At 47.5% G+C, this 19,868-nt stretch overlaps 1 protein-coding gene across 1 annotated transcript in view; it reads left to right on the forward strand.

The window, feature by feature from the left end:
* Positions 1–19,868, forward strand: part of CDH26 (cadherin 26) — a 55,722-nt gene that overhangs the window by 33,386 nt on the left and 2,468 nt on the right. The window contains 9 exon segments of the mRNA XM_060032887.2: positions 1–142; positions 1,415–1,563; positions 1,566–1,628; positions 2,203–2,241; positions 2,244–2,331; positions 2,880–3,009; positions 5,179–5,256; positions 6,844–6,912; positions 11,995–12,184. Of these exon segments, the coding sequence (XP_059888870.2) occupies positions 1–142; positions 1,415–1,563; positions 1,566–1,628; positions 2,203–2,241; positions 2,244–2,331; positions 2,880–3,009; positions 5,179–5,256; positions 6,844–6,912; positions 11,995–12,184 (948 nt within the window).

A 19,868-nucleotide genomic window follows, 5' to 3' on the forward strand; every position in this document is an offset into this window, starting at 1 on the left:
TGGAGTCTGCAGGAGGCAGGCCCCGCCCCATCGAGGCGGAGGACGGGGCCCAGGAGCCCTACTCCCACCCGTTCACCTTCAGATTGGACAATACGTGGGCAAACACAGAAGACACGTGGAGGCTGGCGGAAAATAATGGTGAGTATTTGCATTGGTCGGGGATAAAGGATGGAAAAAGACAGAAACCTGACTTCCACAGACTTAAGCAAAAGAGGAATGTGTTAGCTATGTAACCGAGAAAGAGGCTAAGTGAGCCTGTCTCCCAGCAGAGCTGGGGGCCCCGAGGACTTCCTGGAGAAGGCAGCTCCGGACCTTGGCCCTGCCTTTCTCTGGGTCCTTTCATCTTAAGGCAGGCTCTCCTCTGGAGGTGGCAGGGTAGCAGCTGGGAGTCCCTGGGACTCATCCTGGCACCTAGCAAGAAGGTGTACCTCACTGCAAGGCTTGAGTTACCTGTCCTGCTCAGCATCGTGGGTGAGGAGGGCAGAAGTGCTGATTGGCTGGTTCTGAGCCCACATCTGGATCTGGCTGGGATCTGGGCTTAGCCTCTCTTGACCCACACGGGCTGAGAGTTCAGGAAGTGTGGGCTCCCCCAAAGGAAAATTGGGGTGCTTTTACCAGGAGGAACCACCGGCATCCAGTGTCAACATCCTACTTTGTGCTTCTATTAACTGGTCTCTAGGATGTGACCTGTTTTTTAGTTGAAACTGTGAGTCCATGTTTATATTTCCCAGACCCAGAGTGTGCTGTAAAGCGTTGAAACGTACCCCCAAAGAGGTCTGGTCTTCCGGGAGGTGATCTCCAAGCCCTCGGAATATCCTGCCTGATAAAAGTGTCTCTGCTTACCTAGGGGAGGGGATCTTGTGTCCGTCAATAAGAACAATGTGATTTTGGGTGTGGCCTTTGGGTCATGTAAGCGTGTGGGTGTCAGTTAACCAGCCATGTGGGTGGCTAACCAGTTTTACAAGACCAAGTTCTGATAAAGACTGTGGACACAGGGCTCGGTGAGCTTCCCTGGTTGGCAACATTCCACGCATCTTGTCACTCATGGATGCCGGGAGGTGCCGTGGTCCCGACTCCATGGGCAGGAGAACTGGAAATTCTGCACTTGATACTTTTCTAAACTCTGCCCCATGTACTTCCTCCCTTGACTGGTTTGAATCCATATCCTTTCAGTGTAATAAACCCTAACCCTGCGTATACAGTGTTCAGCCAGTCCTGAGTCCTTCTAGAGAATTATCAACCTGAGGGTGGTCTTGGGAACCCCTGCACTTGCAGCTGGTGTCCGAGTGAGGGTCGCTCTGGTGACCCTGACTTCATACAGAGCCTTGGCACGTGGGAGGCACCTAGGAAATACCCGCCGAGCAGCTGAACAAATGCACAAGTCAGTGCAGCTAAGGTCCCTCTCCCTCTGCAGGTCGCTCAGTGGAACTTATGCTGAGAAGCCTCCGCGTGGTGACTACTTGGTGCCGCTTTTCATCGGAGACAAACAGGGACTTTCCCGGAAGCAGACTGTCCATGTGAAGGTCTGTTCCTGTCCCGGTGGATTCACATGTGCAGAGCCCTCCGTCGGGAGCCGGGCTCCTCCAGGGGGTCCTGGCCTCTCTGTGCAGCATTCATAGCTCTGGCAGGTCAGCAGATACAGGAGCTACTCTGGGAATGCGGCTCCTCTCCCCAGCCAGGGGGATGAGTCCTCGGGGGTGGGGAGCAGATGATGGCCGAGGTCAGCGTGATGCCTTTGAGAATAACCTCTAGGCTCGTCAGAGTCCCAGACTCAGATCAGAGGTTGCCACCCCGGTCAGAAATGCTGCCTGCCTGGCAAGGGCAGCTTCTACTTAGTACACAGCAACTTACAGCCATGGAACCTATAGATGGACACTGTCTGAGGGTGACTGTATGGTTTATAATAGCTGAGGGCAACCATGAACACAAGCTCCCAGGGTTGGCAAAGGCTAACGAGGAAGCTCAGTTTTCAAGGAAATAATAAAATATTACTGCTCACATGGTATTAATCAGTTCAACAGATAGTCATCTGGCACCTACTTGTGCCCCAAGCTGTGCTAAGTGCTGTGGCTACAAAGATGCTGAAGGCGCACTTGACCCCTGAGTTCATGGCTGAGTTACAAGTTAGCAGCACAGGATCCTGCTGGAACCTCTGATCTAGATGAGCTTGTGCACCTCGTTTGCGCCTTTCTCTCATCACAGCCGCTCTGCTTTTCCTGCTGAGATGCTATTTTGTGTCTGAAGCCAGAGGCAGGGCTGCTCCATCCCACGTGAGGAAGGCATCCAGACCCTGATCATGTGGAACGATGGGCGTGGAGCTGCCCCGTCCAGGTAGTGAACTCAGTGCTTGTGTTTCATGTCGATGCGAGTTAGGCACGGCCGTACTGTTCTCACTCACTGTTCTTTCTCATTTCACCATCTCACCATATTTGAGTAGCAAATGGGAAAGAAAGTCCTGTGAAAATTGTCTAACCCCACTAAACTGATTATTATTTTAGGGCATTGGTTCTCAATTGGGGGTGATTTTGCCCCCCCCCATTGCCCCCTGCCCCCAGGGGACAGTGGGCAGTGTGGAGGCATTTTGGTGGTCACAACTCAATTGGGAGTGCAGTGGGGGGATGATGCTTTTGGCGTCTGGCGGGTAGGAGCCGGGGAGGCTGCTGAACGTCCTACCGGACACAGGACAGTCCCCACAACAGAGAAGTCACTGGCCCGAGTGTCAGCAGTGCCAAGGCTGAGAAACCTTGTTTAGGAAAAATGACTTTTGCCAGGTGGAGTTTCTCTAAATGGAAAACATGCTATGCTCCCTCATTAAGTGAGCCCACGCTGGCTTCTTGGCCGTGGTGTGGGGTGAAGTAAGGCAGAACCCACTCATGCAGCGTCTCCAGCAGAGGTGGAGCAGAGAGCCCACTGGCCCTGCAGGGACAACCCTGGGCCTTTGTCACGGTGGGCGAGTCATTTCTGCGCATCCTCAGCTGTGAGCGAGGGAGGATGAAACCAGCCTCAGAAGTTGGTTATGGGTCAAGGAAGACGAAGCCCATGACAGCACCTCACAAGCCTCCAACACAAGGTGGAAGCAGCCAGCGACTGCTGGGTTTTCACACCTGCCGCCTCTGATCCTGGCCCTGCCTTGGCTCCATTGCCCTCGTTAGCAGCTGGGCCGTGAGATACAAGCGCTGTGAGCGCTCCTGTCTGTCTTCACTTCACTCTGAACTAAGGCTGCTTGATCCAAAAGACGAAAGCCAAGAACTGTCAAAAGGGAACACTGTCTTTCACGCAGAAGATTCAGGTTGCCTCATCTGCTGTTGTCTGACACCTCTACCCTCGGTTTTCTCCTGGAAGGAAGAGACTTAGTGAGATGATTTTGGGAAAAGAGAGTCCAGTTAACTTTGGTCCCTGGCTCGGATAAATAGGGAGATATTCTAAAAGATGATTGGTGGTTGGAGAAACTGATGGTTGACCAAGACTCCTAGGGTTCTTCCCACATTTTCTCTCCTCTGTTGGCACAAAGGAAGGGGAAGTGAGAGCTTTGGACCACATTGAGGATGCACACACCCGTAAGTCCATGTCTGTGCAGGCCTGCGTTCAGCCCTGCCTGTCGTGGGGACAGGAAGGTAGAGGCGTGGTCCGAACTAGCTAGATAGTTGGATTCCCAGAAGGAATGCCCCCTGCCCCCAGCTATGAGAATAGCAGCTACCTGTTTTGATTTGTCTGTGTAATTTTAAGAAGGAAACCATCCTGACGAACAACAGTGCTTTGTGGGACAGATAGAATCCCCTGCCTCAGGCAGTTCTACTCTGCTCTGATGCTCAACCATCCAGGAAAATGGAAAGAGCTCCTGAGCCAGGGGCTGTGCTTAGCCTCCCGCTTGGTGGGTGGAGCTGAGGCTGCCCGGCTGGAAGGAGGCCAGTGGGGAGGGCGTCTCCCCAGGCACTGGCTGAGGGCACTGCCGAGGTGGGAGAGGAGCTGGTGATGCCTCTTCTTGTTGGCCAGCTGCTTAGTGGTTGTCTTTTGGGGAAGGAGGAGCAGCTACAGAAGCAGAGTGTGTGGAAGGGAAGCTTGGTCATTGCAGGGCTAGGCCGGCAGGTTGGAGGGGGTCTGGTGGCACTGACCAAGGGCCAGCTGTCAGAGGGACATGAGCACCCAATCCAGGACAAGGGGCCTCTAGCTCATCTTGTCCCAGAAGATGTCCTTCCTCTCATCTGCTACTCACACCCCAGGACATACCCCCGCTCCTGCCACAGTATCTTAGGGCTATGAGAACGGGGACCCAACAAACCTGGGTTTCGGTTCCCAAACTGTGTCTTATCAATCTAACCAATCCTCGACTTTCATATATAAAGTGAGATCAATGATGTTCTTTTTCTCTCAAGCTTATTGGACAATTTAATCAAGTAGCACATGTAAATTAGTAATTACTGGTACATAGTGAACAGTGGCTGCTACTACTAGTATTATTAACAGTAATTACCAATTATGTCTTTGTAGCCATTGGTAAATAAGGCTACCCCAAAGTGTCCACGCTTCTCCGTTACCCATCTCCGTTAGCCTGAATATACCAGCCTGCATTCACACACCGGGGACATTGTACACTCCTGGGAAGACTCCTTCATCCCAGATGCCATCACTGATTCCACCCACCTTGTCCTACTCTGCCGCCGAACACCCCCAATCAAGAGGTTCTGCAAGATAGCATAGGGGCCTGCCCTCTCTGTGGGGAAGCTGGTGAGCTCTTACAGAAGGAAATCCAGCACCCATCAGCTTCTGAGTCCCTCAGTGAACATTGGTTGAATGAGGAATGGATAAGGCTGCACACAGCACTGCCCAACCGCGGTGACCCCAAGAGCCTTCACTGTGAGTCTTCGAAGAGGATGAGAACAGGCTTTTAGATGCCGAGGCCCTAGTGAAACAAGGCTTTTGGTTTTGTTGGTTGGTTTTTGTTTTTACCATCACTTTACCTGAAACACTGAACAACAAGAAGCTCCACTTCCTAACCAGCAATTACAGAAGCATCCCCTCCCCAAGTATGTCCTCTTGCTTCATAGGACAGGTGTCTGGATGCTTCTGTGATGGCGCAGAACAAGGCATCTGGGGGAGATGATACTCCTTGCCCTCTGCATTTGTTACCGCCATCTGTAATTTCAGCTCCTGTCATATTTCTTTCCCTGTGTCCCGCAGGAAAGGTCATTCGTCAGGGATCAGATGTCAGCCCTGTCCGTCAACACAGCCGAGGCAGGTGCCACGCTGGGAGCTAAGGTAAGTGTGGCTCATTTGCTGCTTGGGTTGAAACAGAGGGGTGGCTTTGCTGTTGGTCCCCCTGGGGGGGGACACCCTGGCTGCTCCCCCAGCCCCCAACCCAGGATGATCCCCTGCAGGCCTGATCCACACCTGCCTCCACACCAGCCCCACCTGCAAAGGCCGTGCGATTCTGCTCAAGCTCACATGGCTTCGCCTCCCAGCTCAGGTGTCAGATGACCCGGGGCCCACATTCCAGTCCGTCCACTGCTACCATTACGACTTTTTGCCACATGCAGATGCCACTTGCACTAGTGTATTAAAAAACTTGTTTTTCTTTAAATGGACTTGCATACCAATGAAATACACTTCTTTAAATAGGAAATTTTATATTTCAACTGTAAATGAAAAACCAGTTTTGCTTGTATAAAGAGCAGGTAAGTGCTCATAGAAATAGAACCCAGTAATTCCAGGTAGAAAATGTGGAAGGAGAGAGAGAGCCAAGCCAGGCTGGCACCCGATGGAGACTTTCTCCTGTTGTCATTAGGAGTATGGAAGAGGAATTAGAAAGGGACTAATTTTCTTGCTGTGCAATTCAATGTCATTTAAAACCCTGTTCCCGAACTGGCTGAACCTTCCCTTCTCTAAGAGGACGATGATCCCACTTTGAAAAAGAGCGAGTTGACCCAGGGCTGCCGTCATTTATTGGGCAGGTGCTTGGCTGGGGTGAGCAGGTCCAGGTCCAGAGGGCATCTGCCCACCAATCCACGCTCCCAGGGGAAGGGAGTGCAGAGACTCCTGGGGGGCTGGCGGGGGCCTCTCTTTCCTTAACTGGTCTGTAAGCTTCGGGAGGCCAGAGCATTGCTCCTGGTAAGCACACTAAGAGCTCTGATCCACTGAGCGTGCCCTGGGGTTTGCACTCTACGAGCATAATCCCACTGCATTTTCACCAGACCCGTGCAGGAGGGGAGGACACCAAGGCCTGTGGCTTCTATTTCTTGGAGTGTCTCTGGGTCCCCTTTATGATGTCCTGCAAATAGCAAGTGCACCTGTGGTGGCTGGTTGAGTCGACAGCCATTCGCATACTTGCCCTAAGTGAAGTTGTCACTTATGATTTATCAGGTAACCTGATATTTTAAAATCTGTGACAAGACATGAACTATCTTAAAACTGTTGCTAAGGACCATTGCCTGCTTTATTGTCTTTGAAATTTTATTGCATGATTGAAGGGCTTATATTAAAATAATAGAAACCCAAAGCAAAAATTGTCCACACTCCTATCCCTAAATCTAAGCAACTTCATTTGTCTGTGTTACCCTCTAGATCTTGTCCGTGGGCATATTCAATTGTCAGGTATCTATAACGTCATCGGTAGAATGTTAGAATCGACGTCTTCAGGTCACATTGGGGCATGCAGTTCCATTTCACTATAGTCCCTTTTCCTTGCTTCTCTCCACCTTTCCTTTTCTACTCCCACTCCACCACCTCCCCCATCATAATGCCAGTTTTATTTGCATATGAGTATCTGAGCAGGGAAAGGTTGTGCCTTCGTTTTCAACTGGAGGGAGACGTGTTGTCTTTGGAGTTTCCCCTAGCGTTTTCCCCCAGGATTTAGGCGAAATGCTGCCATCTTCGCCAAGTGCATCAGACCAAGTCCACTTCGTGCTGGGGACTCTGGTGAGTTCCACAAGCTCACTCCCTCCTGCTGGGACTTCACTGATGACTGACAGCTGGTTCCCTTGAGAGGCGGCCCTTCTAGAAGATTCTGTGATATGGGTAGAACAAACACATAGTCAGTGAAAACCTTCTCATCTGTCTACCTAGTTATTGTGATCGTTGGTTGTTACTGAGTTGTTATTTGATAGTGCAGATCAAATACGACACTTCTCAGAACAGCCGCAGATAGATACATTTCCCTGTGTCCATCTCTTATAGAGATCATCTGTAAGATCAAGAGCAATGGCCTTGGCCCTGGGCAAATTCCAGCCCAGTGATTCCATACCTCCTGCCAAATGGAACCCCAACTCCCCTTTATACACTCCATGTACAAATTCTACAACTGTGGCTTTGCTTTTTAACATGACTTTTCAGACTCACAAGAAGTTGTAAAAATAGTTCAGAGAGTTTCTGTGTACCTTTCACACAACTCCCCCCAAGAATAACACTGTCTATAACCATAGTATGCTTTCAAAACCAGAAAACTGACTGTGGTACAACACTATTAGCACAGGTCTCAAACACAGACCTTATTTGGACTTCACTAGTATAACTAGCTATTATTTTAACAAAAAATTTACTTTTCTGACAAGAACTAAACGAGGTTCTCAAGGTCCAAAGAGCCACAGTTTTTATGATGGAAACTTCTAAAAAATAATTCAAGATCTCTATAATTCATTATCTTTTCTCAGGCTGAGTTTGCACCAAGATTACAAATGTGCTGTTCTTTTTTGCGCAGACATGGTGCCATGAATCCTTGAAAGGGCCTGTGTATGATAGGTGTGTCCCTCTGGTCCTGGAAGGGCCAGCTTCACAGGCGTGGAACCCGGTCAGTCCCACAGGGCCCTGTGCTCAGAAAGGCCCTGTGCTTGGTTAATGCTCTACGGTCACCATCCTGAAATTCTGCGTATCTGGACAAGGGGCTCCCATTTTTATTTTGCACTGGGTGCTGCAAATTATGTAGCCGGTCCTGAGTCTTAGGGGTTGCATGCGTCTCATTCACAGACTTTGAGGCCATGCTCATGGCACAAAATGAGTCTTATAGGGATTTTGTGGACCCAAGATGGGGCTCAAAAATCTTATATTCTCATGCTCCATCCCCACAAAGCAACTATAAAACTCACCCATGGATTTCAGCTGTGAACACCTACACGGCTATCGTTAGAATTATTATACCTTTAGCGCAGAAACAAAAGGCAATGTGATTACAAGAATTTCTGGCTGTGTGTTTGTATCCTTGGGTAATTTATATGAAACCAATGAAGACTTCATTCTTTTTACTTGAATTAATTAATTTTTCATTTTTTAAAAAATTTAAGGGTCGTGGCACGTTTTTTGATCCAAGAAGTGTGAGAAACAAATACCCTCCTCCTGTGAGTACAGATGAAGATGTTATCATGAAAAGAGTTACCTTACTGTCCTGATAGCCATGGGAAGCCCTGAAAATGGGAAACTGGGAAGGGAGGAGGTGAGAAAAAACATACCCACCCAATACCCAAATAGGCCAAAAGAAGTGAATGTGGGAAACAGATGAGAAGTAAACAAAGTACCTACATCTAGACTTGAAAGCATCAGAGTTTTTCAGTCCCTGGCAACCTTCCTTTGCTGCTGAGAAGCGAAGAACTTGGTGAAGGCCTGAATATTCTTTTGCTCTGATTCTTTACAGATTTGTAGAAGTTTTGAGCTAAGGGGGCCATTGAAGCCATCTGGTCCGTCTTTTCCCTAAACCTTACTAGCAGCAGAATCCTTCCTTACAAATGAGATCCTACAAAGAATGCCATTATAAATAAAACAGAAAAGAGGTGTTTTTTATTAGTACCAATTTTGAAGTACATTAACGTTTATAACATATACGTATTGCCAAAGCAACAAATAAAAATAGTGATTCGGTTGAAAACAACAACAAAAAAGAAGTTAGGCATTGTGGAGGCAGTTTGCGAAATTTTACCTTAGCGCCTAATTCGTTGCCTCACGTTGTTGAAATTAGTTCTTAAAGTATCAAGAAAACTTCAATTCATGCCAATAAGCACTTTCAAATATTTTTTAGGGAGCTCAATTGATCATATCAGGTTCCCTTTGATTCAGCAAACAAGAGACAAAAAGCATCATTCAAGTTTCATAAAAGCAAATTATAAAATGTTTGCTTTTATTAACATGTTGGGGGGACTCAGTGTAAAAGATGTAAACCCTTCTCCATTATATTAGAAAAATAACATTAAGTATTATTATTAAAATAATCTTCCCTGAAATGAAATTCAAATACTCTTGCCGAAGTATCTTTGAGAACTCACAGGTCCTGGGGACACAGCTGAAGCCAGGGTCTCAGTGCAGAGAGGCCGGGTGAAGGGAAATGGTGCTGTAGGCCAGAGTGGACACACACGGGGCAAAATGCAGCAAAATTCAGCATATGGTAGGCCCTAAAATTGGCTCAAGGCAAGTTTGGAGACTGGCGCAGCCTCTTCCACTGCCCGGGAAGGACCGTGGTGTCTGACCCGTGAGCACGTTGGAAGAAGGGCCTATGTCTCTGGGATCGTCCTCTTAGAGGCCCACGGGAGCTGGAGGGTGGCCAACTGAGGGCACAGCATCTCTGGGCAGCAGGTCCTCAGGGCTGTTTGTAGGGGTCACCCCTTGCTCTCTCTTTCGCTAAGTGTGTTTAGTTCAATTCACAATGGTGGGGTGTGATGCGTTTATGTATATAGATAGATATGTGTACAGATAGGGGTGTGTGTGTGTATGTGTGTGTGTGTGTGTGTGTATCCTCATGGACATGTAAAATTATTCCAAGCTTTACAATTTTTTTACATACATCTTCTGGAGTGCACTAAGTACCCCTAAACCCAGGGGTTATCAGAAGTCACTTCAGCCATAAAGCCATCAGTGTTTTAGAAACACAAATTGTATCATGTCACTCTCCAGTTTAAACCTTCCCAGCGCTGGCCATTGCCCTGTGATAATCGGCAGCCCTGAGGCCTGAGGCCGTGTGGTGGCCTCTGTCCTCCACCTGCAGGTCTGAGCTCCCGCCAGCCTCCAGGCCTCTGCTGGCCCTTCCTTCTCCCTGGCCGCTCTGCTCCTGTCTCCTGGTCCTGCTCCTGAGAGGTCCCCAGGCTCAGGCTGGGTGAGGTCTCTCTTGCACCTTCCACGGTCATCACTGTGTTTCTCTCACCCTGGGTGCTGGCCCCGTGCCTGCATGAGCCCAGGAGTGAGGCTGCCTCGCCTTACCCTGTGCGGGCCTGACTTACATGATGCAGTTGGGGAATCTGTGGGTTCCCAGGCAACCCCCACATGGTGCACGCTGCGTCCATCTCCTCACTGCTCTAGCCCACTCCTCAGCCGGTACCCCAAGACCCAGGTCCATGAGCACTTGCCCGGTGAATGAGTGGAGGGCGGCACACCCACTACCACACATGAGGTGCGGCTGACCCAGCAAGGACAGGAAGAGGAGAAATTAGAACCTGGGGAAGAGCCATGTGGTCGGGGGAGCAGGAAGTGGGATGAGGTTCCCTGTGGGAATCAGCTGTTTGCTAAATCTCGTTTGTGGAATGGTCCCAAAGCCCACTGGCCAGGCTTGCTCGGCTCACTTCTTCCCTAGAAGCCAAGGCGTTGAAGGGTCTATCAGTCAAAACTGGCAGGGCCTGCCCTCTCTCCCACCACACACATAGGTGACATCTGATCAAACTGCCCTTGGCCCGCTGTCCCTCAAGGAGAGCTCTGGCAGCCCTCCGCCCAGCGGTGGCCCCCTGTGTGCTGGCCAGAAGAGGCCATCACCTTCGGGGGAGCTGTGAGTCCTTGGTGGTGTTAGGACTCTGCTTCTTTGCTTTGTAGGTTTACCTGGATACTGTGGTGCCCAGAGGACCCCTGGAAGTGAGGGTATGAGTGATGGCAGGGATGCTGAGTCAGGTAGGAAGGCCTCTCCTTGGTGGTGAATGGGTTCTGCTTCCCCATCTGGCCCCACACTGACCTGGGGCCACTTCCTCCTAATCACTGTGTCAGTCAGCTTGGCTGCATAACAAAATACCACAGATAGGCAGCTTAAACAGCAGACTATTTTTCTCACAGTTCTGGAAGCTGGAGGTCTGAGATCAGGGCACCATCATGGTCAGGTTCTGGTGAGAGCTGTCCTCCTGGTTCACAGACGGTCACTGTCATGCTGTGTCCTTATGTGGCAGAGAGAGAGGGAGAGAGAGCAAGTTCTCGGGTGTCTCTTCTTATAAGTACTCTATTCCCGTCGTGAGGGCCCCACCCTCATGACCTCATGTAACCTTAATTACCACCCAAAGGCCACACCTCCAAATATCATCACATTGGGGGTTAGGGCTTCAACACAGGAGTTTGGGTGGACACAATTCAGCCCATAGCAAGTGCTTTCATGGGAATCCTCATTCCAGGGGCATTTCTGCAGATCAGCACAGCCTCGGACAACAGTGAATGGTCTCTTTCTGTGAAATTATGAAAGATGTGGGTTGACTGTGCTGGAGGGAATTATTGGGCAATAACATTGTCTCTCCTGGAAGGTTCCTCAACACAGCCACCCTCTATTCTTGGGCAAATTAAACAGTGATTTGGGAGTTGGGGCAAACGCATGGGTAGTTTCAATGGAAGGGGCTGGAGCAGGTGCTGTGGAGAGACGCTCTCTGTGTGTGCCTGGCCCCAGCCCACGCGGGGAGGCTTCAGGTGCTGCTTCCGACCCTAAGGAGCCCCATACGTTGCAGGAAAGTTGGGGCTCAGACCTGTGAAATAATAAGTGCAAAGGACTAGATCAATGCTTGGTGGGCGTCGTCTGCCAAGAGTTACTTTACTTGGCAAAGTCGTGGATGATAATCACTGCGTACCAGGCCCTGTCCTAAGGAATCAAAAGGTATTAACTCAGTTCTTGCATCAGCCCACCAGGGCAGGTGCTATTATTTTCCTTATTATAAAATGAGGAAACTCAGGGACGAAGAAATTAGGTACCTCATTCAAGACCAGTCTGTAGAAACGTCTGCGACAGTGGGGACAAGGCCCTGCCCACCATGGCATTTACCTTCTCTCGCGGCTCCCCTGCAGCAGCTCAGTGGTGCTGACATCCCCAAGGGAGACCCTGATTACCCACCTCACGTCTACGCAGAGCAGGGCAAGTGTGAGCGAGTAGAGACCCGCAGTTCTCTCGCCTTCTCCGAACATGACCTGTGGCCCGACTTGCTGGACTCTTTGGGGCCAAAGGCTGCTCCACTCGAAGAAATATATTCTGAGTCAGGTTTTCGTTTCTTAAAAACTGCATGTTATGGTGAACTGGAATAACTCATGAAGGGGAAATCACTTTTCTAGAATGTTTCTTCCTTACTTCCTTTTTAAAAAAATTACCTTCTAGTTCTTGAATGAGGTTAAACTGAGTCTGGATTAAATGCTTGGACATTTGCAGACCAGACATCTTGAACCAAAGTGAAACAGCAGGTTATATTTTATAAAAATTCGATTTGTCAGGCAGATTTTCTAGAGAAACTTGAATTGTGTAATTCCTTGCTTCAGCTCGGGGAAGCAGCTCATGGCTGCTCATAGCCCAACTCTGAGGGTAAATAAAATATAATCCACTGATTACCCCCAGCTATTTGGGAAAAACTGGGGAAACAGATTTTTTAAGTGCTTATTTAAATTTCTATAATTATGATTCTGCTTCAGTTTAAGTGAAAAATAGGGAAATGTTTTCTAGAACATTTGTGATCAGTATTTTTAGTGATTTTTTAAAAAACATAAATATTAATCCCATTGTAGTTTTTGAGTAGATAAATAGATAAATATTTTATCATGAGAGAAATGATTATACTTAAAATTTGTGAGCAGTACATACTAAAAAAACCAAACTGACATAATTTAACTTGCATGTATTATGTAAGTAAAATAACTTAGGAGCCTTTGAGTGAATAAATTCTGATTAAATTTTATCTACACACAAAACCACAAACTTTAATTGATTTCTACATGTCCACCTACCGCTAGTGTAAATTGTGGGGGAGGAGATAGTTTCCTTTAAATATCTAAAAAAATGTAAATAGTAGGACATGTGCCCTATATATACTCAGTTTTCTTGTCTGAGTAATAGATAAGAAACTGGTTAAGCAGAATTTTAAATGCTACCAGGACACTTTAATGTATATATTAGATATCTAAAAGCCTGTGGCAAATTCTACAAAATTTATATAATTAATGAGCGTAGTCTTTTGTTAGTCCCCTCTTGAACCTGAGGGATAAATCAGGAGAAGCACATTTATGTCAAATGAGTGAAATGCTATATTAAACCTAAGTTTTAGCTGACGCAAGCTTAAAACTTTCCCTTTCTTTTTAAAGAAGCTGTGCAAATGCTTACTTTAAAGGGATCTCAAGAATTTGTACATAGTTATTTCATGTATCACCTACTGCTTTGAGTAACTGAAAAAGAAGAAAAACCATCTCCAAAGCATTGGAAAGTCTAAAGCTGACTCACAGTCGTGTAGAACAGCTATGCTAATGCTGGAATGATTCCGAGGAGAGTATAGGACATTTTCTGGGTAATTCAGGATAACAGTAATATCTTAGGATAGTATACTTTTTGAGTCTGAATGGTTGCTAAGGATCAGTATAGGTGGTCACTGGACCTTCCTGGATCTGAGGCAAGGGACAGAAAACTATGGCCATGGGGTAGATGTGGCCCGCCGTCTGTTTTTGTGAATAAAGTTTTATTGGCACACATCTGTGCTCATATGTTGTTTAAGGGCCTCCATGACCCCTTTGTGCTGCCGTAGCAGCGCTGAGTAGTCAGGATGGAGACGTATGGCTCACAAAGCCCAACACATTTACTTCCTGGCCTCTTAAAGAAAAAAAGTATGCTGACCCCCTTGTCTAAGGCATTCTTTTTGGGAACCCCACATTGTAACAAACGTATTAAGATATATCCGTACTCTATGTTAAAAACAAATACATTGCCATACAATTAAGGAAGGTTTTAGATAACTTTGCTTTTGGCTACGGGTAACTTGGCCCATTTACTAATGGTTATGAAATCTGGGCAGTTGTGCGTATTTGTGAATTCTTGCATTCTGAGGCTCTCTCCAACTAATTGTTCTCAAAAGTAATAAAATACTCATGAAAAATTCATGAATCCCAAATTTAACACTTAGCAAGAACAAAATGTTATCTTTTGTAGGTACTTAATTAGACATGTATTAATTTTGATTTTGCTGCTTTCTTTGTGTATTTTGAATCCTATATATATGTTTTCGTAGGTCTCAAGCCTTTGGGATATATTGTGCAGTGGAGACACTGGCCCTGTTGGCATTTTATGAAGCATACCTGGCATGTAATACTTTGACTCTTCCCTTTAGACGCCAGACTATATTATATATTATCACCTGTCCCAACTGATGTCTGCAGGGAACATCCTTGGATGTTGGCCGGTTCTCCCCACAAGTTCATTTTCAAGTCTATCTACATGCTTAGAAAGGTTTCCATTAGAAACATCAGCACCAGGAGGTTTTGGAAAAAAATGTTAGCCTCCAGTGGAATTTATGTACACTCATGAACTAAACGAAGTCTTACTAATGGCAACGAAGAAGGCAATAAAACAGAAATAGTAAATATTTTCCTAGAAAATGTGATTTTATTAAGAACATTAGCCTCCAAATTACTTAGCAATCCAAAGATAGCTGCCATCTCATAAATTAAATATTTATTTTGCATTTCATCAATTTTGGGTTTCCATTTATATTAACGGTCTCATTGGCTTTATGGAGTTTTTCATCAGAGGAGTTTGTTTTGCTTACTTTTATGATTTACTAAACACAGAAGCTATCTTGGTTGTTAAAAACTTTCCCAAGTGAGGGACTTCCCTGGTGGCCCAGTGGTAAAGAATCTGCCTTCCAATGCAGGGGATGCAGGTTCGATCCCTGGTCGGGGAACTAAGATCCCACGTGCCGCGGGGCAACTAAGCCCACGCACCACAACTAGAGAGAGAGAAGCCTGTGCACTGCAATGGAGATCCCGCGTGCCGCAACTAAGACCCAACGCAGCCAAAAATAAATAAAATAAATAAGTATTAAAAAAAAAAAACTTGCCCAAGTGAAACACTAACCCAGGAAATCTTATTTTATGTACTTGTAAAGTAGGCATAGCAACAGTCCCCTCAAAGATGGCATGTGGAGAGAAGACTGCAGACCTTGGGTAGTCATTGTCTCTCCTGAAATGTGTGTGTCAGAGGCCAAACAAATCTGCCATCAGGAAGAAGGAAGAGGAGAAAGAATGCTGGAGATATAAAAACAGGAAGGACTTGTCCTTTCATTTTTCCCAGCATGAGGACACTGGTGCTGGAATGGCTGCAGCAACTGCTAATCGTCTCAATATCTGTCACTTCTCCTTCCTCAATAAAAGAACCCTGAATTTTTGGCCATCGAGAATGGGAATGACATTTCCCACCCTCCCTTGCAGCCAGGTATGGCCATGTGACTACGTTCTGGCCAATGGAAGGCAACTTCCAGGAAGTGTCCTTGAAGCATGGAGATGTAGACTCATCTCTTCCCCCTCTTCTCTTCTACTGGCTGGAATGAAAATGTGATGGCTGGCACAGGAGCAGCCATCCTAGACATTGTCGTTAGAGCTGATGCATGGTACACCAACAGGATAGAAGGGATGGAGGTCTCTGACACCAGAGAGCCCTACTGGACCCATCCCAGGACTCCCTTACTCTGGACTCAAACTGAAAGAGAATTAAATATGTCTTGTTCAAGCCCATGCCATTTTGGATTTTCTGTCACTCATGGCCAAATCTAATCTTAACTGATACAAAATATAGGACCAAGGTAAGCAAACTGTAAGTAGGAGAGCTGAAACTTGGGGCGTTGGCTTATGGATGTGGTCGGGGGCAGAGACTCAGATAGTGGGGGCTGGAGGACAGGTGACCCATATCGGGCAGAAACAAAGCATTTGCTAACAACTCTCCTCTGTTGTTTTTTGAAAAGCAGCCCTTGCTCTGAACAAGGATTGAGGAAGGAAATGGTAGGAGAAATTCATAATGTAGAAATGCATTAGCTGCTTCTCACTGCTTATAGCAAAGTCCCACAAAAGAGATGGACATGGGTGACTGCTGGCCAGGGCAGGTGTGGCATGAAAGGTAAGGCAGCTATGCTCATGGAGACCATCTCTGCCTGAAGCCCGCAATCTAAATTGACTGAGAACTGGGTAATTTGGAGCCTTGCAGGGTTGAAAAAAGCAACCGCTGCATCTCTCAGATGACATCAATCATTGGAAAGGTTCTGTGCAAAGCATTGCACTTAGTGGAAAATAAAACTAGTGCCCCGTCCTACCAATTTGTAAACCTTGTGGCAAAAGTCACTTTAAGGATGTTGCCTTCCTACCCAGGCCTGTTGCTTCAGGTGACTCAAGGTGGGCGGTGCCGTTGTGCTGAGGGACGGGAGACGTTGGCCAAGCGAGCGTGGAGGCCAACAAGGACAGGCCAGGTGCTCCAGGGTTATAAACTGTGTCTCAACAGAGAGAGCTGGCTGGAAACAAATAGATCAGAAATCTTTACGTTTCTGAAAAAATGCTTTGCCAAAGAAGCCACAGCATGGTCTGAAAAAGCCTGCGATTGTTCAACCCCAAAGCAATCCCTGAAAACAAGGAGCAAGCTGTGAAAACCATGCAGGTCCCAGGAAGGGCATCCCCTCCGGTACCCACGCCGGTCAGCTGTGGCAGGGGAGACAACAGCAAGCACGCAGGTAGGGGCCGGGGGCGGCGACGGCTGCAGGGGTGTCTTCACTGTTCCTGCCTCCAGGATTCGCTCATGTGTATGGATCAATGATAATTGTGTTTATTAGTTTGCTTTTCTCCAAATGGGCATTTTTATTGCAGGCGTCTTACTTATCTACCTTATGCTGGGTGTATTGGGAACCAGGAACTTATGATTTAGTTTGTAGGTTGTAAAACCATGAAGAACCTCGTCCATATCTGTTGGAGAGGACTGGGCTTTACCCTGGGATCTTGGATTGTGAGCCAGATGCAGTAATTGGGTGGGGCTTTGCACTTGATTCCCTTGGGGGGGGGGTGTGGGAGGGGTTCTGTGTGTAGAAGAAGGGCAAGCAGGTATGTGGGCGGCCAAAGCATGGACGGCTGCGGAGACTACTGTCTCCCAACCCCCATTGTCCCTTCTTTCCTTCTTCCCGAAGTTTGAGTGAGGGCTACGGCTTCCTCAAGTGAAAATGACATTTCCCAGCCCTCCTTGAACTAGATGTGACCAGGTGACCATGTTCTGGCCAATGGGACTCACATTGCAGAAGCAGAAGCAGAAGCATATGTGCAGATGCTGAGATGGGTCCTTGAGGAGAACAGGATGCCTCTTTCCAGCCCTCTCCTCTCCCTGTAGGCTGGAACATGGCTGTAAAAGCAGGCTATCGGGAGACCTTGGGAACGGAGGCTTCCGACCATGGGATAATGTGTTAGAGCCTCATCCCTCACCCTGGAGACCATGAGAGCCTGAATCACCTCCCTTTTTACGAGAGAGAAATAGACACTGTCTCTATTTATAGGGGGTTCGTGTTCTGTCGTTCACAGCCAAACTTCGTACTAATTAACTCAGGTTACATAACCTAAAAAACAAACCAATAAATAGAAAAAACATTGACATAACAAAATATGTGCATTATGCTTCAGAGCGATTACCTGTGTAGTTAATTTTATTCATTGAACAGATTTTTTCCATTATGTTCAAATATTTGTACAATGAATGTTTCATTCTTCCCTGTGCTGCATGAAGGCTTAATATAGTTCTAAGATTATTTTCCAAAACGGTTGTCACTACCCTGTGACAAGACTCTTTTAAATATCCTTTTTTCTGTCCACACGGTATCATTTTGAGCTTGGGTCTGATTTTTGGAAACTGCCGAAAGGCGTTCAGGGCCTCGCCGGGTAAGCAGGTGAGGGATCAGCCTGAGTGACAGCACTGTGGGCTGGGAATGGGGCTGAAGGTGGAGGATGGGGCCCACAACCCGTAAAACGTTTGAGCCCATGGCATCGCTGTGCAGCTGGGCCGGGTGAGCTCAATCAATTTTATTCTTTAGTTCTTGCCTTGTGATGTTCAGAACCCCCTAGGATTCTGTGGCACAATGAATTCACATGCCTGGAGAGGCGGTGTTACCAGGATGCTTGTGTCAACCAAGATGGTGCTGTGTCTGGCCATCAGGAGGATCCACACATAGATCTGAACCCATGAAGGAGGCCTTCACCAGGGAGGGGTCGGTGAGCATTTCCCGGGTTTGAGGAATGATATCGCCAGGGTCCACTGTTTAGGGTCTCCAGACCCTACAGTTTCCATTTTAACTAATCATTTACATAACTAAGTGAGGGAAAAAAAGAATGATTTTATTGTTATTCTTGTTCACATCGTCCTAATGAACCACCTCCAACAGCTGAAATTCACTCTATGTTTTGCAGTGTCTGTGGGGAGAAGCCCAGTTTAATGAAGTCAGCAGCCACTGAGAGCTCTGGGAGGCTGTACTTTAAAGGCTCCTTCCATAGGCCAGTTGTCCCAGGGCGATTTTGCTCCCAGGGACCCTGGGTGATGACTGGAGACACTTTGGTTGTTACGACTTGGGAGAGGGTGCTCCTGGCAAGGGGTGGGTAGAGCCAGGGATTCTGCTAAACGTCCCACAGGGCACAGGATGGTCCCCACAACAGAGAATGATCCCGTCCAGAGGGCCAACAGTGCCAAGGTTGAAAAACCCTGCCCTAGACCCACTGAGACCCGCTCTGAAATACCGTGCGGACGGCAAGAAGCTAATGACCTCTGTTTTAAAAGAACTGCCTCTCTGAGATGAGCTGAGAGACATGATATTAAGCAGTACAGTAAACTGTGTATCTCGAGGGCTCCCTCTGGGCCAGGGCTGCCACCCTCACACGACTTACCCTGGGTTGACACTGTTCTGTCATCAAAATGCTCTTAAGCCACCGCTTGTGGGGACTGAAAACAGAATAAAGATAATTAGACAGGAGTTGCTCGCCCCTGACCAAAATCAACCTAGAGTAGACAGAACTCATACGTTACATGCCTTCAACCCAGAAAAATGAACTCATTGTGCTAAACACTATGCTTAACAGGAAGTCTACATGGAATCTTCAGAGTTCTCAGAGCCCAGAGGCAGGCACAGGCCCACAATGGGACACGTGGTCTGAAGAAGGGTCCGGCTCCTGGCTGTGCAGGGCTCTGCCACCTCCTTGCTGGAGACTTCCCTGGTCTGGGCATCAGCATCTACCTGTAAGACTGAGGGTTCATTTTGGTGGATGGTTTTCCCACCTGAGTTCCCCAGAGTCTCAGCATTTTCAGGGACATCAGTGTGACCCAGGATCAACTACGGCAGAGGAACTTTGGTCTGTTGGTATTATAGGTATCTGTATGTCTGTCTTTCCACAAGCATCTCCTCACCCTTCTTCTGGGAAAGCACATATGGGAATTCCTACGCGCAGTTCTCTTTCTCTTCATCCCCTGCTCACATGCGCTCTAGGGGTGGATCATGAATGACCTAAGCTAGTTAGCGTAGCAACCATAATTGGCTCAGAGATGAGCATGTCAGCCAATCTGAGCCAATGAGGGTCAGGCCGAGTTCTACTCAAGTCTTTGGGTAGGGCTGGAACCTGAGTGGGTATAAGTGCAGGGGCAGTTGCAGCCACTTTGCAACCATGAGGGGAAGCTGCAGAGCTTTGGGGGCAGAGGGCACCGCATCAGGCAGTATGAAGGGGAGCTGAGACGAGAGAAGGACAGAGCCTGGCTCCTAATAACCTTGCTTTGGTCCTGCACCAAGTTGTGACTCCACAACTTCCCCTGGACAATTACCTATACTGATAAGGTTACTTTTGTGCCTAATTCAGGTTTTTAGAAACCAGCCTGAGTAAGAAAATTTCCTCAAATGAAATGACTTGCTTCA

This window comes from Delphinus delphis, chromosome 15, assembly GCF_949987515.2.
Source record: "Delphinus delphis chromosome 15, mDelDel1.2, whole genome shotgun sequence".
NCBI classification, from domain to species: Eukaryota; Metazoa; Chordata; class Mammalia; order Artiodactyla; family Delphinidae; genus Delphinus; species Delphinus delphis.